Below are 22,075 nucleotides of genomic sequence, written 5' to 3' on the forward strand. Positions count from 1 at the left end.
TCGACAAAATGGCGCCAAGGGCGCCCTCCCTGGTGATGAGATTTATCTCATTCACGAAAACGGATCCTCAATTTGAGCGTAAACAGCATAAGCTTTTTCAAATTCCGTCCACCCCAACCCGTCCCCGCCTCCCTCCCTCCCTCCCCCACCACAAACTCCTTTTAATATAAGAGAAAAATGTAAAAGGGGCGCTTTGCGCCTTGAAGGCAAACACTTCCGGGGGAAAGAATGCTAGTGCGCGCACAAGCCAGAATGCGGGAAGGAAAGAATCGGAAGTAAGAAAACGCGCCTGCGCCTGCGTATGAAGTTTAATGGCAGGCCGGGCGGGGAGGTGGAAGAGATGGGCAGGCGGAAGAGATCAGTTTGCAAGATGGCGGAGGAAGCGGAAGGTCCTTTAAAGCCGCTTCTGGTGCCCTTTCTTCTGCCCGAGAAATGCTACGATCGGTTTTTTATTCACTTGGATTTGCTCGATGGTGAGCTCTCCAGGATCACGTGGTCCTCCGAACGGTGGGATGTGGGCTGGGCTTGCGATGGGGTATTGTTTCAAACCACGAGATGATGGCAGCCACTGTCATGACCTTTCGAATGGAAGTGACTAAGGGTGGCCGTGTGGGCAGGGCGGAAGTGCCTTCCGTCCCACGTGGGAAGGGAAGCCGGCTTCCTTATGGCGCCGCGGGCGGCAGCGCGGTTAAGGAAGGCTCCCGCTAGAGCCGCTGCTCTCTTTTAATGAAGTTTCCTGGTTAGTGAGTGGGTACCGGGATGGTGAAGATTAAGTCTCCCCTAATAACGACTGTACAGCTGATATTCTAACCCGCCTTCCATTCATTAGTTTATTTGTTTTACACCACGTGGCTGAGGTTTGAATGTATCCATTTGTAATAAAGACCGTCTCAAGTCCAGAACTCTGGCCATTTAGAGCGAGACTGCCTTCCGCCATGTAGTTACGTGTGATGTAAGTTAGCCTCCTCCCCTAGATAAGGTGATGCGCTGATAGAGGGCAAGGGCCGCTTAAGTTGTACTGTGTCAAGGCTCCTTTTGGAGCTCGTTGAGGGAGGTAGATGGATACTCCAGATTCCAGGGAAAACTTGTGGAAAAGTTGGAGGTATCACTTATTTAAAGAATAAGAACAATAAGAAGCGAGGTTTGCTGGACCATTGACTGTGTGAATAGGAGTAATACATAATCAAGTTGGAAAGGTAAAAATTGGGCTCAGGTTGAGAGGCTGAAACAGAAGAATTTTTGTTTGATCCTAAAGTTAATTTAAGCAACCGCTCAAAATTATTAAATACGCATGGTCAGAAATTGCTTTGGTAGAGAATGAGTTTGGAAGAAAAGAAATTCAAGAGAAAAGGACCAAGTGCTAAGTACTTGAACTGGAGTGGTGGCTTCTTGAGTCGCCAGGAAATAGCATGAGAAATGTTGTTAACGTACTAGAGACAAAATTTCACAGTTAATTGTATAGGGAGTGAGGGAATGTGAAAATTTAAGATTAACACCAAGTCAGTAAGGTGGCAGAGTAAATAGGTTATTGGATTCAACAGGAAGACCTCAATTCAAAACCAGCCTCAGACTTGAATTGTTTTTTTTAGTCTCTCTGTACCTCTTTTTTTTGTCTGCAAAATAACACCTGACCCACTAAATTGTTGTAAGGATCAAAATAGATAACAATTTGTAAAGTACTTTGCAAACCTTAAGGTGGTAAGCTATTATTGTTAATAGCAGCAGCTTTGTCAATCCATGTGACCAGAAGTATTCCCTGTGTAAGGAAGACAAATGGGCCTTCAGGGGGGAAAAGATAATGAATTCGGTTTTGACCATTTTGAGTTTGGGGTGTCGTGGAACATCTATTTTGAAATGTGTAATAGGCAATAATTTGTTACTGGACTTCAGGAGAAAGGTTTGGGCCAGATATAAAGATCATTATGATAGTCATCTTCATAGAGAAACACATTGTGGCTAATAAGTCCACCAAGTGAGAGACTATAGAGAGTGAAGAGGCTTAACACTCGGGCAGGGCGAGGATCAAGATGGAATAATCAATAAGTGGGTTTGGAGAGGATTTGGGGAGAGTGTTCTGAGTAAGAGTAATAGTAAAATCAAGAGCTCAGCAGTAGTGGGGGAAAGTCAGCATTGAGGCTTGGCCAAAGATAACAGTAGAGATTACTTTTGAATGACTGATAGGGAGGGAGCACCATTGAAGGTTTCTGGGCAGGTGCATCAGGGTAATAACAGTGGGTCACACCGGGTTTTAAGGTTTTTGAAGTATTTTCCTCACAGCATCAGTGAAGTGGGTTGGGTTGTACAAATATTATACACTTGTAGAAAGTAAGAAAACTGAACCAGAGAGGAGTAACATAAGATTTAGAGTTCTAAGGGATTTTTGAGATCTTCTACTCCAGTCCCCTCATCAGACAGATGAGGAAATAGACTCAGAGATTTTAACTTATTTGTCCAAGGTCACAGAGGTAACAATTAGAAGATCCAGATCTCTTAATTTCAAATCCTGAAGTTTTCCTGAGTCTGACAGTGTTGTGCAGGAAGAACTGGGACATTAGCCAAGGTAGGAGAATGGTGCAGGGAGGGTAGGGTGTCCCATTTTCCCCTAAGACCTTAGACTCTATGAGGTTATCTTCCCAGATAGTTCTCAAAGAAGAGCAGTAGAGAGAGGTAGTGTCCCCAAGGCTGGGCTAAAAGCAGACAGGGTATGGGGAAAGATGGGGTGTGGATACTCCACAATCTTCTCTCTTCCTATACCTTTTGGTTTCTTGGCATTGGAAGGCAGGCCCAGGCCTCTGCCTTCAGAGAAGGCTTTGGGACATGAGGGTTGGATTTGTAGTTTCTACCTTGCTTTGTCTTTATTAACATCTCTCTCTTTTCTTTTTCTCATCCCCTTCCAGTTCCCTGTCTCAAGATACTAATCAGCAAAGGCCTGGGATTTGGCATTGTTGCTGGCTCATTGCTGGGTGAGTGTCCATTGGGAATCAGAGATGGCCGCCCCGATCCCCAAGTGAATTTGGCCCCTTTTTTCCTCAAAAAGCAAATATAGCTGGGAAGGGAGTGGAATCTATATTCACAGGCTATGACTTTTCTTATTTTCTGTTTGCCCTCTCACAGTGAAACTACCTCAGGTATTTAAAATTCTGAGAGTGAAGAGCACAGAAGGACTGAGCCTCCAGGCAGTTCTTCTAGAACTGATGGCCTTGACAGGGACCATCGTCTATAGTGTGGCCAACAGCTTCCCATTCAGGTGACTGAGGGGCCTAAATGGCTTTGGGAGTGTAATAACTACTTCCTCAGGAGTGTGAAAAACTAGAATGTTCTCTACCCATCTTTCTTCCTTTTTCTCCCCTTCTCCCCCTTAAAAACAAACAGTTAATGAGAATATTATGTATTCAAAACTCTGGGAATGGAGGAAATTAGACCAATCAGGGTCAGAAGCTATGGGAAAGACAGCCTTGTGTTTCTGGCTACCAACTTCCCAGAGAGATAATGGTGTTAGGCAACTCCCTTGAACCTCAGATGGGCACTTGATCTGATGGAGGATAATCGTTGGGAGATGTAGACCTCAGGAAGACCATAGGATTAGGAGAATTGGGTCCAGCTCTGACCCATGTCTTGGATTCCCTTCAGCTCTTGGGGTGAGGCCTTGTTCTTAATGCTACAGACCATTACCATCTGCTTCCTGATCCTACACTACAGAGGACATACCATGAGAGGTACCCTACCCCTCCCCCCCAAATAAGGGAAAAGTAGGGGAAGCTCTGGGCTGGGTTCCCTACAATCCTGCATGGATGGGGCATGAAAGACTTTAGGGCACCATAATGGAAGAAGGGTTGAGGCTTTCCGTGGGAGCAAAGCAGGGAAAGTAGGCAAATTGGAAGATGTGAAAATGAATTGTCAGTTGATCTTTCCCTGGCACTACTCCAGGTGTGGCCTTACTAGGCATTTATGTCCTGATCCTGTTGGTATTACTCTCTCCTCTGATGCCTAAGGCTGTGGTCACCCTGCTTCAAGCCACCAATATGCCCGCAGTGATCGTGGGGAGGGTGAGTGTGCAGGAGGGGAAAGAGGGTTTTTGGGGTAGGGATGGAGAGTGACAAAATAGGAGGGGTAAGGAGATGGGCAAAGGGTGGGGGTGGGGGTAGGGGTGAAGAACCACTAAGTGATGGGGAAAGGACAGGAAATGGATGAGCACAAAGATTTTTTGATTTTCCTTAGTTGCTCCAAGTGATCACCAACTACAAAAATGGCCACACTGGTCACCTGTCAGCAATCACTGTTTTCTTACTCTTTGCTGGTTCCCTTGCCCGAATCTTCACTTCTCTCCAGGTGAGGATCCCCTCAGAGAACTGTCTCTACCTTCCTAGAGGCCCTACTGGTGAAATGTCAACTTATTCCTGAAAATTAGATTATTTAGGCCTCTTTCAGAATGGGGATCAAGATTCCACTGCCTCTAAAACTTACTCTAAAACTCTTTGGCCTTAGCAACTCATTTAAATCTCCCTGGCTTCAGTTCTCCTAAATGGATTGGACTTTTCTGCTCACTTTCCAACTCTGTTGTAATTTTTTGTTTCTATTTTATCCTCAGGAAACAGGTGACCCTCTCATGGCGGTGACTTTTATTGTGTCCTCCATCTGCAATGGTCTCATTGCTTTCCAGCTCCTTTATTACTGGAATGTCAGGATTCCTCACAAACGGGAAAAGAAGCATCAGTAGTGTCTGGGATGCTACTTTCCTCTCTTTCCAGCCAGATATCTCAAAGCCTCCTTCCCTTCCCTTCCCCTCCCCCTCCCCCCATGGTCTTCATTCCTTTTTCTTTTGACCTGGGTTCCTCTCACCCCTAAAACTGAAAAAAAATTTTTGGAGCTGTGCTCCCCCCCACCCTTTGATTCCTCTGTGGTAACTTTATTTTTTTGATTAAACAGCAATCCCCAGACTTCCCAATCCTCCCCTCACTCCCCTCAGCTTCTTGCTCCAGTGGTGAGGAGCTTCAAGGAGAAGGTTTAGCCCTCAGAGCAATCCAGGCTGAAAGTGGATTGTGAGGAAAATAACAAGACATGGGACCTTATTAATAGTGGCTTTGGACCATGAAAATATCAGCTAAGGCTAACTAGTTTTATACCTATGGCCCTAATTATTCATCACCATGATTTCTGGGAAACCATCTCTGATTTCTTGGCAGAGCTCAAAGAGAACTTTGTTCCTCCTTTTCCTTTTGATTCCCAGATGTATTTCTCACCTATTTATCCAAGAAAAATATCTCCTCTTGCCTGGTCCCCTTCAAACACCCACTCCCATCAAGGTACTCAGGGGTTTATATAGGCCCCTCAGGATGAAGGGAGGTGGACACTTGCATACTAATAAAGGCAATAACCAAAGATGTGGAGAGGTAGCTAACCAGAACCTAAGCTAATGCTGTCTTTTCAGGTGGGATTCCTGGCTTTTGACCCTTAGGGCCTTCCCCATCCTTGTTATATAAGACTCCAGGCCTGATGGGAAATGGTTCTGGGGAATGGTTCAACATAACCATAGCCCTCCCCACCCCCGACTGGGCAAGTCTTATGTGGAGAAACAGATCTGGGCCCTGCTGACGATTCTCTGGGTTGATGAGGCTGTAAGAGGGAATCAGAAAATGGCACCAATACTCAAAGTCCGAGTTTAATTTTATAAAACATACAATATATAAACATTTTTATCTTCAATACAAAATACCCAAGCATTCACTCTTAACTAAGTCCCTCAGAATTCAGGCGTCCAGTCACCTAAAGGTAGTATAATTGTGGGGGTTATTGCTATTAAGGGAGGGTATCTGCATTAAGGGTGGGAGATGCATATGTATAACCTCCTGGCATTTGTGGCCTCTATATCCTAAAGTGTTTTAATGGATTAGGGGTGGGACCCAGGAGAGGAGGATAGTAGCAGGTGGGGCCAGGGGAATAAGGGTTGTATGGATTCAAGAGCTCCCCTTGGAGTGAAGCTCCAAGAGGAAGGGAACAGAGGGAGGGGGTTTTTGGCTTACAATGATGAACACTGTGAGGAAAGAAAAGGGAAATGTGAGAAGAACCTGGGTTTCTCTCCCCCTCAATCCCATGTCTTTCTAATTTGGTATCCATAATCTCCTGAGGTCCCTTGATACCTGATGCCTGACTCTTCTCTCAAACCCAGAGTTCTCTTGGAGAGAGAACTATGGAGAGAGTGTGTGAGGGTAGATTTCCTGAATCACATTCCTCAGCTTTCTAGTTAGACCTGTTTGGGACAAGCAAGAGGAGCAGCAGCAGGTTGTTTCTGGCTCAGTCGGTAGCCTGGATGTCCCCTCTCCCAAGGCGCAGTGGTCCTCTAGGAAAGTATAGAAGGTGAATGTCTCCGAGTGTGAAATCCCTTGTCCTTCTTCCTCCACCTCCATCCCTGGCAGTCTCTCGCCCCGCAGCCTTCGATCAGATAAGAAAGGGAGTAATGGGACTAAGCCGAAGTCCATAAGTCTTCACCCTGGCTCGGCGCCCTGGTTGCCGCTGCCCGTTTGCCCTGGCTAGTTTCAGGGCCCGGGTTGATGTTCTTGGTATTTTGGCGCGGCTGGTACTTATAGTCGGGATAGTCGCGCAGGTGCGGCGCCCGGAGCCGCTTCGCCTCTTCCACGAAGGGCCGCTTCTCCGCTTCCCCCAGCAATTTCGACTATACGCCCAAGCTCTTCGAGATTTCCGAGTTGTGCATCTTGGGGTGAAGCTGCGCCATCTGGCGACGCTGGCCCGAGCTCCACACCATGAATGCGTTCATGGGCCGCTTCATTTTCGTGGGAATATCCCCGGGAATCCCCGGATTCTCGGGCTCCAAGGGACGGGAAGTGGAAGATGCGAAAGCAGTGGGTGCAGTGTGTCAGGGCCCAAGTGGAGATCGCCATGAAGTCTTTTAGCCCGAGAGAGGAGGGGCAGATAGGAAGGAAGCTCGGAAATGCTCTTGGATTCTCACTCAGGGGTTAGGCGTGTGGGGGAGTAGGGGACAGGAAGGGGATGGGCGCCACAACGGGTGAGGCGGCGGCAGGAGTAGGTTGGTCAAACCCGGGTTTTTTTTTAAACCTGGTCCCGCCCTCCACCTCCGTTTTCCCCCGCTTCTCGGCGCACTCCGGTTTACTGTTTTCCAGGCCTCCATTTTTTCTCCTTTGAGCTCCTCTTCCTAACCTTACATCTATTCCAGAAAACTCACCTTCCCAGCGCGCCTGGAATTTGTCCTCAAAGTAATTTTAGGTCTAGAACTCCCTTAAAGTAGAAACGGCAAGTGAAATTAAATCCTAGAAAGAGTACAATACAGCTTTCTTCCTCAGTTTGGCTTGTTTCAGGATTCTCCGACCCAGACTGTCTCTGGGGAAGTTTTGGAGGGGAAATTTTAAGGTAATTTCTCTCCCCGAGTCATCCTGGAAGGTGGTTCAAGCTGTGACTTTTTCTGGCGCTGAGGATTATCCTTAATCCTACATTTCTGATCCTTTCTCAAACTGCATTCTCAAAGTGCAGGGGGAGAGGAAATTTGGCCACTGAAGCAGCAGAACCATTAGAGTCTAGAGCTTCGGAGAAAAAATGTAATCAGGTGTACCATCAGGAAAACACCTCACTTTGTGTGCAATCTTCAGGACCCAACTCTGGCCCTAGGGGACTCCAAAATAAACTAAGCTGATTAAGCCTTAGCCCCAAATCTCAACTGCTAGGGAGGGACATCTCTGAGTCACAGTAGGCTGGTAGCAAGATAAGTATAGGAATGGCCCAACTCACTTAGCAGTAAGTTGGGTGGGGACACTTGGGTAGCTCCGTTCTGACTTAGGGGAAGGGTGAAAAGAAAAGGCATCATTTCCAGAGTTAAGGTGCTCTAGAGATATGGTGATAAGGCCAAGTTGGGTGGAACATGGACAAGGTGAACAATGTGGCTGCATGTGAGAAACAAGACTGGGAGGATAGAAGGGAGCCATTTGGATTTTTTTATTCTCTTTTTAAATACTGTACAGTGAAAAATAAATACACCTTCTCATTAGCCAGACAAAGTCTGCCCCCCTACTTCCCACCCCCAGAGACCTTAGTAGGCCCCTACCCCTGCTTCAAACCCCCCTTCCCATGCCTCCCACCCAATGACACCACCCCCATCCTCCACAGTGATGAGGCCCAGAGAGGGGGGACAGGATGAGAAGGGGTGCCAAGGGAATCCCCCAAACCATCACATTTGGGTGGGTACAAGACGACCCTCCCCACAAACAGGCCAGGGAGAGAATTAGGGGGCCAAGGAGAGATTGGGGCATTAAAGGATAAAAGGCACATCCAGTCTGATGGGGGGGAGGCTCCCCTCACCATAGGGTGGGTAGACAGAGGACAAAGAGGGGAGGGTGACCCTGTAACAAGCACACCATCCCGCCCACCCCCAAGCCCCTGGGGGGTGGGAAAAACCCACAGTGTGGCCACTGTTCCCTCCCCCCTTAGACAAGAGCAGCTCCAATGCGGGTCAGGAAGGGCTTGTTGGGTAGCAAGCAAGATGGGAGGGGAGAGATACAGGGAAGAGTGGAGGGACTTTTATGAGACTCCATTCACCAAGCTGCCCAGCTCCAAGGAGGCAGAGAGCTCCCCATTTTCGGAGGGGCCCTTAGAAAGCTTGCCGACACCCTGGAGGGGAAGGAAGGGAAAAAAAGTAATGAGAGTCCTTTCCTTTTTTAATTTACCAACTCCCAAAGAGGCCAAGCCCTGTGAACTCAAACCTCTGCTTTACCACCCAAATAGCCCTACCCCTCCACTAATCCAGGGTCCAGCATTGGACCCTGATAGATGGGGTGGAGGGGTAGGGCTATCAGAAAAAAAACCAGGGCTTCTCTTCCCCAATACAACAGTAAAGACAAAGCTTGGGGCAAGGTGGGATGGGAGTTGGGGGTTTAGGACAGGAGGAAGAAGAAAGCACCAATACATCTACCTTTGGTCCTGAGAGGGAGTCCTCGGAAGGAACATGAGTGGGTTCAGGGGGCTGCCTCTGCCGGCTTTGAGATTCTGCCCGGGAAATGTAATCTGCCACTGTCACTGTGAGAAGAAGGGATCTAATGTCTATCCCCCAGCCTTCTAATTCTACCTAAATCCTTTATCATCACAACTCAAGTCCCGCTTTCAAGTCTAAGGAACAATCTTAGCTATTCACCTGGCTGCCGATCTCTGCTGATAGAGCCATCAGCCCGGTTACCACGGTTTCGCCTTCTACGGCTTCGGTTCCGTCGTTGGGGTTTTGATTCCTCTTCTGTAGGGAAGAGTAGTGATAAAGATATTCAGAAAATGGAGGCACCCAGGTTCCCAAGCCCCATTTATCTCAGTGACCCAGGAAATCCTGCTCACCTAGACCATTTTCAGCCAGGTTAGGCCCATCAGACTCCAGTCCTCCATCCATTATGGTCCTATCATCATCTGTGCGGCGACGGCGAGATCTTCGGCGCCGAGCACTAGCTGGAGGTGGCTCTCCAGGTTCAGAGTCAACTGGGGGTTCTGGTTCTGATGTGTCCAGCAGGCTGTAGGGGTTACTGTCAGGATCCTTCAGGACTAGGAAGTTATAAGAGGGTTTGGCATTTGGCTCTCCATTATCAGTTCCTATCCCATTTCCTTCCAAGACTCAGAGGAATATTAGGTTGTTCCCTCAGTACCTGAGCTAATGGAAGATGTACTGTACTTTGTGGGAAGCCGAGGTGTAGGATTGGACCCTCGACCTCGACCCCCCATTGGTCTTCTACGACCTTCTTCACCTCGGCTAGAGGCATCTTGGTCACTATGTCCGGGTCTATCAGGCTCTTCTCGTTTCTCAGATTCCGTTTCAGAAGCAGTAGACAGGTCTGAACCAGGGCCTAGGGAACAGAAGTCAATTTGGTTTCTCCCTACCAAAAAATATGTAATCTCCTACAGTCCCACAGAAAAAGCCTTTGCATACAATTTATTCTCCTTCCACTACCTAACTCTTTTCCTCCCTCACTTTAGCCATACATCACAATCTCACCATAGCCAGAACTTCCTGTCCTACGGCCACGGCCACGACCCCCATAAGTTCTAGTAGCATGGAGGGAAGAGGAAGAACTTTCATCCGTAGCATAGCCAGTTTTGTCACCACCACTGCTCCCTCGGCCACTTCCAGGGGTACGGAAGCCCAGCCCAATCTGCCGAAGCTGCTCATCAATCTGTAGCCTTTCTAAGCGAAGTTGTTCTACCTCCTGATTGGGAAAGTGGAAAAAAATTATTTGGGGGCCAGAGAAAGGAGAAAAAATTTAATAAGAGTCCTCTGCTGAAACTGCATACCACCAAACCTCTCTAAATAATAAAGAATTTAGCAAAAAAATTAAAAAAACAGAAGCAGGTAACCAGTTCTGCCCGTTAGCCCTGTTTTCTTCAGAGACAGTCTTCATAGATCCCAGCTTTCCTAAAAGTTTCAATTCTCCTCAAGACACTCAGGACCTATTTCCCTCCCATGGAGACAATCCTAGTACCTGCAAGTAAGAGAGATGATATTCCAGGAGAGCCTGTGCATTGCTGATATTTTCCCGGGTGCCAACAAATATGAAAGGAACCATTCCCTGACAGGAAGAAATGGATCAGTAAGGAGAGAGCAAAAGTGAGCAAACCTGTTTCCCTCATCTTCACATAAATTTACATATTGGGAACCTATCTTCAGCAAAACTTATCCTTGCCCCCACCATACACAAATTCTTGTCCTTAAGACTTTGCTTCTACTCATCTTCCCCAGGAAAACCAAATAACTATTTTTCAGTAATACCTCCTCCCTGGGATTCTTCTTGTCATTATCACCTTCCACTCGAACTCTCACCACACCAGATTTATCTACAATCTCCTGGATCACTTTCCCATTCTTCCCAATTACTTTGCCTGTTAAAAGATGAAGAAGATAATAGACATAATAGTTCTTTATTTTGTAAGAGGTTTATTTCATTCAAGATGAAAACCACCAGATATCCCTGGAATTCTTCTATCATTCCTGTTACAGTTTCTGCTTGTCCAGTCCTCAATCCATCACCCTCCACATCTCCCATTCTCTACCTCTTTTCCCACTGGTCCCCAACTCTACACTTTTAATTCCTCCTTTCTCCTGCTTCATCCTGATCACTGGCTATCTAGACTCACCAACCAGATTCCGGGGCACTTGGACAGAGTCTTCAGAGAATTCAAGGTAGCTTCGGGCCTGCCGGCATGCCTCAGGTGTCTGAAGAAAGAGAGGGAAGATAATTACTGTACACCCTCAAAATTTAAGCTTTCTTTCCTTCCACCACCCTCTTTTAAAGGAAATGTGCTAACACTAAAATCCAAAAAAAAGGGGAAGAATTCCAGTATATTTTCAGTTTCACTTCTCAGGACTCCCAGGACTGACCTCCCCATAGATTCGAAAGGTGCAAGTTTCCTCGCCCAGTTCAATGGCCGTCACCCCAGGCACTTTTCGGGCCTGTTGGATATTGGCACCATGAGTCCCAATTGCTAGTCCCATTAGGTCCTCCCGTACTGTGAATTCTTCCTGGAATGCTGCTGCTAGCTGCTTGCTTGTCTGGAAGAAAAGATGAAGTCAGCTAGGACCTTTCTAAAGCTCAGACAGTACTTGACCCAAGGTTCCTCTCTCTGTGTGATTAAGACCACCAGGGACCACGGAAAAGAATGAATTAAAAAGAATAGAACTACAACTTGTAGTGGCCACTCACTCTTGTGACACATTTCCTTGCCAAAGTTTAGAACTTCATGGTAAAGGAAATCTAGTAATCAAGTGGTAAAAAAAGTTTTGATACTTGCTAAGTTTTGTACTTTGGACAAATCACAATCTCTCAGCTTCAAATTACATTTATTAAATGACTGCTGCCCTACCTATCAGAGGAAAAGTCTTATAAAGCTCATATCACAAAGATATATATGATAGATAGCCCTTTGAAATAAGCAAAAGCATAAAATACCATTCAAGTATCACTTTACACTTTTTCAAACACTACAGTCTTTTCCTTACAACAAACTCCGAACAACTGAGGAAGGGTTAAAGGGAATCTCAAGATAAAAAGAAGTGGTTCAACTCCTAATCAGAGTTTGAGAAGCAGTCAAAAATAGGCTGCCAAAGAAAATAGCAAGGAGTCTGTGGGAATAAACTATAGTTAGGAAAAAAAGAAAGGTAGGAAAGGATAGCCTTAACAGGAGGTTCCAAAAAAGCTCATTTCTTATAGGAAAGGAGCTGAAACTTTATCAAGAAGCACTGAAAATAGGCCTAAGGGAAAAGAAAATGCTAGACAAGGGCATCCAGTCCTTAAAAGAGATCTACAAGTCCCCTACAGGAATTTATTAAGATGTGACGCTAAAATTGAATCCAGAAATCAGAAATACTTATAGAAAGATGATCTCTGCTCCAAACCCAAATTACAGGATGCTCAAGTAATACATGTATGTTAGAGTTTCTCTAGAGCAACCTACTGAAGTTAACAGAGAAAGTGGACATAGATAGAACAAGAAGTGTTTAATAATAAAAAAAAAAACCCCAGGACAAAAAGCTTAAGAGGAATGAGTATATAATCGTGAAAAAGGAAAAATGAGACTAAAGATGATACTCTTTTCCAGAAAGTTACAATTTAACCTCATTTACAAAAGGTAAAATGAACTGAATACTTTGGACAAGTCACAATTTCTCTGGGCCTAAACTGTCTCAAAAAAAAAAAAAAAAAAAAAGATAATATTGCCAATCAAATAGTTGTCACTGTGAAAATAAAATGTTTGTATATGTGAAAGCATAAATAATAGGCCAAATAAATGTAGGCAAAAAGAAGGCAAATGAAACAACTAGGACTATAACCCAGGTGTCCTAAAGGATCCCAACATTTTTTATGACACGAATTGATGGGATATATCTGAATTAAATCAAGTGAACCCATGTTCAAGTGAACTGGTTCAACAGGAGCTGAACTAAGTGTTCTAAGAGGGGGAGGAACCTTACAATAGGGGGAAACAAGATCAGAACTCACCTCTAAATGCTTGGTGGCCTCTTCATTTCGGGACATGAGCAGCAGTTTGGTTCGGAGGCTTCGGAAATGCATGTCACCCAGCAAGGATGCCCGTTTTATAGGAGCTTCTGTTGTTGACTAAGTGGGAAGAGAAGTTAACTACTCTCCCCCCTCCCTCCCCATTCCACACAGAAGTGAAGATTAAGAGTTGGGCACTAGGATACTTGGGTCCTCAGGGAAGATGGGAGTTTATGAAGCTATCTGGGTCTCTAAAAGAAATAGAGGAACAGAAGGACAAATGGGGGAAATAAGATGTAATTTCAAGGCACAGAAGGGAATCATTTTCTAAGACTTGGATCATTAAAGTATAAGCTTTGTGCTTATACAAACAGGGATTTCGTTTGTGATCTTAGCACTTGGCACAAAGAAAGCATTCAACAAATGTTTAATTAATTGGATGGGAGCAGGGTAGTCTTAAGAGAAAAGAATGAAGGCTACATTTTTTAAGTTACACTTGCAGATTCAAGGGAATTGTCAGGTGCTGAAGACCTACCCTTTATTCTATGCTATTTTGGACCCTGGTGGGTAAGAAGCCTCATTCCCAAGAAAAAAATCATGATCAAGAGCAAGCAAGTAGAGTATTCTGTCCTTTGATTAAATATATTAAAAAATTCCCTCAGGTCCCTCTTTCTTTGCTAAGGATCAGAGTACAAAGGAGAGGAAAACTGAAGGTATGGGTAAACATGCTTACCAGAATAAAGAGCTCACTGTTAGTGATGTTTAGGAAGATACAGTTGGCTCCTAAAGCCTTCTTGAACTCTTTATGGACATTCTCATTGGAGCAGCTGGGGAGAAGTGAGAAACTCTCAGATAGTTCAGGGGGACAGAAAGGGAGTAACCAAGAAAATTATTTTTAACTAATAGGAGAAAATGGATGGGGATATAAAGTAGAAAATGGGTTAGGAATAGGGAAAGAAAAAGGGAGGCTGGAAAAAAAGGAAAGTAAGGGGTGAGATGGCCATGGGAAGAGTCATGAATAAGGGATACCACCCCTATGGAGAGCCTCGGCACTCACGCTTCTCTTAGATCCTCAGGAACCGCCATGGTAACCTTGAAAAAACTGCCTTTGGTAGCCAGAGGACTGGGATTGACAGGTCGGAGCCGTTCCAGGGTCACAATCTCATTGTAGGTGGCATCACAAGCTGCATATTCTATGACATAGAACTGATGGGATGAAATAAGAAAGACAGCAACCTTAGAATGTCTGGAATCAAATCCCCACAATCATCCTCAAACTTTGCTTCTTCCTACCCTCGGTTCCAATACTACCTGAGCCACTCCCTAACCCTCCAAGATCACTCACATCTCCCTTCATCATTCGAACCCTTGCCAGCCACCAACCACAAGGCTCCTGTTCATTGGCTCGGGAATAAACCTAGAGGAAATTAGAGAAGAAAATAGAGGTGGTCTTGGAAATTGCCCAGTAATTACAAAAAAAGTAGAACCCATCTAAACCAAGAGTAAAAGAAACCAGAGATGACAGCTGCTAATCAGAATGGATAAGAAGCCATGAAACCTCTCTATTATCTTAAAACTATGGAATTTTTAACTGAGAAAGGATTCTCTCATGAAATGTGGCATATCAGAACAGCAGGGAAACTACAGCAGAAAATTCACAAGACCTTAGGCATGCAGGAGAGCTTAAGATAGGAAATTAAAACCACCTAGGGTGTTCCTTCTTTTGCAGATATTTTCAGTCAAGACAGACACTCTCCTTTATCATTCTTCACTTAACTAACAATGGTGAAGGAGAAGGAGAACACTTTGAACAAGTCTAACAAATAAAGGAGTATCCAGGCTCTTAGATGAATGACAACTGGGACAAAGAAACAAGTAAAAGACAGTAAAGTGGTGTGGGGTAGGGTAGAGGTAAGCTGACAGGAGAGGAGAGAAGAGAAAGTATCTGTATCTTACTTTAAGTAACTTTAGTGCTCTTACCTCTACCTCATCCCCTTCAGTGATCTCCTTACTGTAGTCAGTGGGTGGTGGTAGTCGAACATCCCCAAAGGGGATCTGTCTCTCACTCTGCCAGCTGTAAATGGGACAGTGTGTGAAGAGCCTCATAGTGATGGAAGTTCCCCAAATGGGAATACTCCCAGAGCAATTCCCCCTACTTTCCATTCCTTCAGAATTAGAAGATTTTATCTCAAATCCTACTCCATAATCCCTGGCTCTTTCAAATGGAACCCAATATTTCTTTTATCCATTATCCCACCCCTCCACCCCTCTAAATGTAGTCCTTGCTCCTTTCCTGGGACTACATACCTAACTCTTTGCTCTCCTCCCAAAGCAATCCTTTTAGGATCAGTTCTCCTCTGTTAGCTTCCACCCCCTGGAACCCTCTCTGAAAACTAGACATCCTGGATTTTCTTTCCCCAGGTCTTACTTGTTCTCAAAGAAGATTGTAACTGAGTCTTCATGGACATCCTTCACAAAACCCTACAGTGGGTAGCGGAGTAAGGTGAGAAAGAAAATGGAGATTTACCATCAGCTCAGAACTCCAGAAGGGAATAAGGGGCAGGCTGGAAGCAGGAAACCTGAGTTCTGGGGGACAGAAGCAATCTGGGTGAGGTGAGTCAGGAGAGAGGTAAGAGACACACATTCATATTCTAAGAAAAGTGTGTCTGTATTTTAAGGGATGGGGAGACACTTGGAAAAAGGCAAACCACTAGAACAAGAGAAAAGGGTAGGGACTGGGGGAAGGGAATGGAATAATTTGGTAACCTGAGGTTGGTGAACCTTTTTCCATAGGGAATTTCAGAGCTGTAGTGGACTTCCTTCTGGATCCCAGAAACCCAGAGACACACCCCCCAACCCCCCGCAATTCTTCAATTTTCTGCTCAATAGCCTGCTACGATCTAATTAAAATACCAAAAAGCATTAACTAAAACTAAGAATTATCCTCAAAGACAAGACGAAGTCCTGAAACACTGAGGAGACAAAGGTCTGCCTCCTCTTCACGCAGAACAGATTTGAGGAAACCTGGCATCCCCATATTGCCCTAGGGGAGTAGATACCTTGGTCTTAAGAAGAAATGGGGGTGGGAGAAGACAGGACACTATAAGGGGAAAGGATAAGGTTTTAGAGAAGTGGGACACTTGAGTATAAAAATAAGATAATAAAAGGAAGGTGAAGGTTCTAGCAAAGAACTATTTCTAACTTAATAAAGTACCCCTACCCAAACAGAGTAGGTAGAGATGATGCTCTAAACTGAGGTGACTATAATCATCTGTCCAATTATCTGTTTCCACTTTCCCCACCCTCATATAATGAATGTACTCTAAAAGTTTTATTACATCTAGGTAATACAAAATAGACCAATGGGCCTGGAAAGACCCAAGTTCCAATCCAGCCTCAGACATTAGTCGTGTAACCCTGAGTTAAGTTACTTGGCTTTGTATGCTTTGGTTTCAACTTTAAAAAGGGGGATAATAGTATCTACTTCCTAGAGTGGTTGTGAAGATTAAATGAGCTAACATGTGTAAAGCATGTAGCATAGTGCCTAGCACATAGATAGAAATGTTAGTTGCTATTATTAATAGCAAAATGTTTGGCATATAGTAGGCATTTAATCTATGTTTATTTCCCTCCTCTCTTCCTTAAAAAAACTGGGCTGGGGGGCAGATGGTATAAGGGTAGAAATCGTCTTAAATAATAAACACTTTTCTCTGTCTATTCCCCCACCATAACTATCAACACCACTTTGGATTTTTCAATTATACTATTAGTTCCCTTTATACTGAGAATCTAAAGTTAAATTAGTAGAAAATCACCTTCAGTTTCCTTTTAGATAAGTAATGTGGTTCCCAACTTTTCTCTAGAACTTTACTAATTCTCAAAGTAAATGATATTTAATAACAATGACATCTAACATTTATATAGTAAACTAAAATCTAATATGAAAAAATCTTAAATGCAAATATGCAAAATCTCCTTTCCCCTAGTTGCATAATTTCTTTTTCCAATCCAGAATCCTTTCCTAAATGGTCCATTGTCATTCCTTTGTGTTCCTTCCATATCATTCTATTTCAGTAACTCCTTCTTCTATTCTAAAAAAATACCTCTGTAAAATCATTAGGACTTCACACCTGCCTTGGCTTATTATACATATAAAATATCTTTGAGCTTCTGTTCATTAAGACAATGTCAGCTGTTCTGGAAAATTCTTTAAAAAGTTCCTCAGAATGGGGAAAGAGGGCATGGCAGAAGACAGGTACTTGTTTGCTCTTTTCAAAAATGGATCCCTGCTCTTAAGTTATTCATAAAAGGTATCCTTATTTATTAATGTAAACCAATCATTCCTTGACCACCCAGATTGGGGAGAAATACCATCCATAATTACGGTGATGTTTTTTTAACTATAATATTTGAAACTCGGAATTCTTTTCAGGAATTCAGACCCTTGCAGCTTAATATCACTCACTCCACCCCTAAAAACTGGTTCTTCCCCCAAGAACTTGTAGAGGAAACTTGATGCCTACCTCAGACCTCACCTACCATCAGGTAGAGAATATGAACAGAGGAAAAAAAGGGCAAGGACAAGGAGCAGCCAGTTCAGTTGATCAGAGAGTCATTTGGTTCACTAACTTTGGCATCTACTGCCTTTGTTTCCAAAAGACTAAGCCATTGCTAAATAACCCCACCTTATTCAGTGAAGCAAGGGAAATGTCAAAGAAATTGAGGGAAAAGGGAGAACAGTCATCAGGTTCTCTCCATTATCCAGATGGGGAGACTCTAATTAAACCTTACTTTCTCCTTCCTTCCAAAACAAAGTAGGCATGATAGCTTCTTCGAATTTATTACCACAAGTAAGGTCTATTTAACTTTGATTATGGAACTTTCCCCAAATAATATAATCTTGGCAGGAAGCTCCATGTGAGAGAATTGGAAATTGAAGGTTGAGTTTAGAAGGAGGTTCCTTAGAATAAAATGGGAGGCTGCGCATGGTGGCACAAAAACCTTACTACAAGGGGCACAGAGATTGGTGAATTTCTTGAGCTAGAGAGTTCAGAGCTATAATGGTCTCTGATGATCAATTTCTGAACTAAGTCTAGCATCAATAGCTTTGGGAAGCTCTCAGGGGAGGGCCAACCTGCCTAAAAGAAGTATCAACCAGGTCAAAGCACTTGTGCAGAAAGGAGCTATGTTTCTACCTTAGAAGTAGATTGACAATGGAATTTGAAAGAGCCAAAGATTGAAGTAGAAATACATGTAGGCTCTTTGGAGGGATGTTAAGAGGTGACATTGTCTCTCTTAGAAGAGGATATACAACAGGATTCCCACATCCATGAGAGAGAGAGGAACCTTATCAGGATCCTATATCAGGGGATATAGTTTTCAAACAACATAGCCCTTTCTTACTAACTACTGTGATCTGTTGGGTCATGAAAACTGTTTCTAAATATAGAAAAAAGTATTCAAATACAAAAGGATAAGGAGTCCAGTACAGAATGGTCGTGGTTTAAAAAAAAAAAAGTTAGCATGTAAATAGATTGTTCTGCGGTATTCTAGTCTTTTCAAAATGGGAGAAATAAGATTTAAATAAGAAATGTCAGCATACAGAAATCCATGTGATCTATTTCCCAACAAATACTCACTTCCCAAGTCCACCCTCACTTTAAATCAAATTCTCACCTTTACCACCTTTACATTTGCTGAAGATCAAGATTTAATACAACATAGGAGCAACTAAGTTTTTAAAAGAAGTTTTAGCTACCTGTGTATATGACAAGGGGTAGAGGGTAGGGATGGAAGGAAGGAAATCTCCTCTCATCTAGATGATTCTTACTAGAGATTCATCTTCTCTAGAAACTGTCCCTAGATACCAGTAAACAGAAGAATGAAAAGAAGACTAAATAGGACATCTTATAGTTCTGACCTAATCTCAAAATCCTTTGTCTCCTAAAACCCAAAGAATTTAAGATTGGCGGTTTAGAAAAAAGAGCGCAAAGGAACAGTCAAGATTAAGTAGGCAACTGGAAGTACAGTTCAAAAAAGAGGGAAATGTGAGGGGAAAAAAGAGTGAGGACAAAACATATGCTAACAGACACATAGAAATGGAGGAATTTTTGCCAGGGCAAATAGAAATGCTGCTATGGGATGGGTCCAAGAGGAAACAAGAGTTTATTCTGGGGTGCCATTTTGAAGACTCTGCATTATCATATAATCTAAAATTGAAGGGGGAACCCTGGGTTTAGGAAAGAAATGACAAAGAATCAACTAAGGTACTTTTTGCTTAAGAAAGAATTTGTCTGAACATAAGATTCAAGTTGATTAGGCCAAGTTTATATAGTTAATTAGTTAGATTAAGGAGTGAGCTGAGACCCAGATTACCAGAAAACTATCAGATGACAGAAAAAAGAGTATACCCCATAGCAAACACCAAATTCTTTTTAGTTATAATGTGAAATATGCTTTGGAAAAGAAAGGGAGCAGAACATCTCAAAAGTACAGGGGTCTATTGGGTAAAGGAGGAGAGGGAAGGGAGAGCAAGCTCTCTCCCCATATGTGGCGATATAGGAGAAATTTTAACAAACATTTATTAAGTAACTATTTGCTAGGAACTGGATAAAGACAAAAATGACAATCTACCCTCAAGAAACTTACATTCTAGTTCTTCCAGATGTAGGATAGGCTACAATATATGTTCAAACTCAGGCCTGGGAGGTAGAACAAAAACGTTGGCAGGATGTAAGTTACAAGGATGTCCCGTCCCAGCCCCCCCATATTAGAGAATTAAGAAGAAAAATATTGGGATGCAATGAGTCTTCAACTTCCATTATTTTACCTATGAAAGGATACCCCAGAAACCAAATTAGAGGTGGGTAGAAAAGGGTGTGGACAAAGGAGGGAATCTCTGCAGAAATGCCTTTAGAGAGGAGGTTGGGTTCAGAAAAAGGGTCCTTCAAGGGGACTCCCTAAAAAAGATCTGTAGGAGAATGCCCAAATAGGGAAGTTATTAGGGAACATTCCAGAGACAGAAATACCTTAGGGAAAAACAAAAGAAAGGGGTATTCACTCCTGGGAAAGGGGTTCACTTGAGGTCCCTTTTGAGAAAAACATAAACTCGGCTTGGGGCATGACATCGATAATGCATACATGTACTGGTCCTTACCCGGATAAAGCAATAGTCTAGGTAGGTCTTGCGTGGAAAGTAGAAGTATGGAGGTAGAGGACTTGTATAATGAAGCCATCGACGAATGAGAAAGCAAAATGAATGGCAGAGCATAGACTTCCTAGAGGTCAGGGGGTGCTACTGCTATTTGAGCTCGGTTTCATCCTTTTTCTCCCTCAGTTAGGAAATACGAAGTAGGAGGGGCTCTACCTGAGATAATGGACTGAGGTCTCCCAGATTCAGGGGGTGGGTTACCCAAAAACAGAATTAAAGTCTTAACCTTTGGTGAACACAGAAGGGAAGGTCAGCTGTGGAATGAGCAAGAAGGGTGTTCCTGTGGTGAGGTCTTTTGGGGAGCAGGAGGAATGACTGTCTCTGCCCCGGGAAGGAGGGAAGCAGACGAGATCAGGAGCAGTCACTGGGGAATTAGGGAAGGGGGGTGGGGGTGTCGAGGAGACAGGCCCGGGGAGTGTCTCCTCGAGGCGGGTCATGAAGTGGGCAAGGAGAGGTCCCGACAGCCCCGGGCTTCCCCGGCCTGCAGGCACGGACAGGTGTTCCCGGCCGGAGCGCCGCCTCACCTTGTAGAAGGCCCCGTTGGAGCCACGCACCTCGACGGGCAGCCCCGGCTCCATGTCCCTCCCGGCAGCTAGGCCGCCCATGGAGGGGCCACCGCCGCTTGCGGCTGCTGCTGCTGCGGCTGCTGTCGCTGCTACTCCTGACCCTCCTCCTCCTCCTGTTCCTCCTCCGACAGCGGCAGCGGCCTGAGCTCGGGCCGGGCCGGGCCCCCTGCGCCGCCCCCCCGGGGGAGGAGGAGGAGCCGGCGGGGACGCCGCAGGGGGCGGGAGCCGGGCAGGCCCCACACCGGCCCCGCCACAACCGACGAGCAGGGGGCCGGGGCCGGGCCGCTCCCCGTCCGCCGCCGCCTCGGTCTCCGCCACTGTGAGGGAAATGGCCGCCGCCGCCGCCGCCGTCTCCTCAGCTACTACCTCAATCCCGGGAAGCCTTCGCCTGCGCCTTCGCCCAGCCGCCTTCGCCGCCGCCGCCGCCGCCTCCTCCTCCTCCTCCGCCTCCCTCCCCCTGCCGCCACAGCCGCCGGCACTGCTGTCTACTGCGCAGGCGCGCTCAGCACCCGCCTGCCCCTCGCCGAGGCCTGAGAAAAAGTACGGCGCAGGCGTCGGGGAGCGCGTGACCGTGACTAGTTAGCGCGCGCACCCGAGCTGAAACCTTTAACCCTACCCCTAACCCCTAATACTACACGCATGCACGCACACATGCAGGACAGCCTGAGCTACGCTTGCGCAGAAGGGACCTATCGGTCCACTCTTCCTCACCCCTTCCAAGGGCGTGTCGAAGGACGAAGCGCCTGCTTATGTCATTTTCTCCCTCTTTCTCTCCTCCCCCAATTTCTCTTTTGTCTGCCTTGTTGCGCAGACTCGTAGATCGGAGAGAAAAAGGGCGGGGAAAAGGTCGAGGCGGAATGTCGAAGTATCGGTTTAACGTGCTTGCTCCCGGACCAAAGCAGAAGCTAGGGCTACTATCTCTTCGCCGCTTTAAAAAAATATTTCTTAGCGTTTCTTTGCGGCCGGCGGGCTTGCGACGTTGGTGGAAGGGAAGAGGACTCGATCCATTGTCCTTGAAGAACGCACTGTCAATCAGTCAGCGTCTTTATTTAGCCTCTTCTTACGTGCCAGACGCTGCTAAGGGCTGGACGCGTGCAACAGCGCATTTATGCTTCCTGTTCCTTTAATATATGTTAACTACATGCATATAGAACCCATGCATAAAATGCATATATTACAGCAGATAATACCTAATTTAAGTTATATAATTAAATTATTAAACAGCAGGCAGAATGGCGTACTCCCTGGCCAAGTCTTTTAACTTTTCTCTAGGCAATTCTGTGACTAAAGTTGCAGGAAAGCTGCCGTCC

The 22,075-nt window shown here is 45.1% G+C and overlaps 3 protein-coding genes across 4 annotated transcripts; 1 reads left to right on the forward strand and 2 right to left on the reverse strand.

Moving 5' to 3' along the window:
* Positions 1–309: 309 nt before the first annotated feature.
* Positions 310–4,937, forward strand: MPDU1 (mannose-P-dolichol utilization defect 1). Of its 2 annotated transcripts, none has more exons than XM_003768740.4 (7): positions 310–473; positions 2,898–2,963; positions 3,115–3,247; positions 3,631–3,716; positions 3,928–4,046; positions 4,219–4,329; positions 4,589–4,937. In XM_003768740.4, the coding sequence occupies exons 1-7, from the start codon at positions 341–343 to the stop codon at positions 4,715–4,717; spliced, it is 777 nt and encodes a 258-aa protein (XP_003768788.3). In that variant the 5' UTR covers positions 310–340; the 3' UTR covers positions 4,718–4,937. The 2 variants fall into 2 exon arrangements, with proteins under 2 accessions (XP_003768788.3, XP_023358490.1); XM_023502722.2 differs by lacking the exon at positions 310–473 and adding an exon at positions 648–739.
* Positions 4,938–5,606: 669 nt separating this feature from the next.
* On the reverse strand, positions 5,607–7,371 carry SOX15 (SRY-box transcription factor 15). The gene is given in 1 exon segment (XM_003775309.4): positions 5,607–7,371. A coding segment is annotated over 1 exon segment (324 nt). The 5' UTR covers positions 6,785–7,371; the 3' UTR covers positions 5,607–6,460.
* A 75-nt stretch (positions 7,372–7,446) lies between these two features.
* On the reverse strand, positions 7,447–21,170 carry FXR2 (FMR1 autosomal homolog 2). Its single transcript, XM_012548720.3, has 17 exons — positions 20,724–21,170; positions 15,418–15,470; positions 14,970–15,063; positions 14,335–14,406; positions 14,047–14,195; positions 13,723–13,816; positions 12,993–13,109; positions 11,375–11,545; positions 11,131–11,209; positions 10,766–10,875; positions 10,479–10,565; positions 9,995–10,205; positions 9,648–9,845; positions 9,346–9,546; positions 9,155–9,250; positions 8,936–9,039; positions 7,447–8,634 (listed from the first exon to the last, which is right to left on the reverse strand). Exons 1-17 carry the CDS (start codon positions 20,802–20,804, stop codon positions 8,545–8,547), a joined length of 2,007 nt encoding a protein of 668 aa, XP_012404174.2. The 5' UTR covers positions 20,805–21,170; the 3' UTR covers positions 7,447–8,544.
* Between the last annotated feature and the right edge of the window lie 905 nt (positions 21,171–22,075).

This window comes from Sarcophilus harrisii, chromosome 4, assembly GCF_902635505.1.
Source record: "Sarcophilus harrisii chromosome 4, mSarHar1.11, whole genome shotgun sequence".
Classification (NCBI taxonomy): Eukaryota; Metazoa; Chordata; class Mammalia; order Dasyuromorphia; family Dasyuridae; genus Sarcophilus; species Sarcophilus harrisii.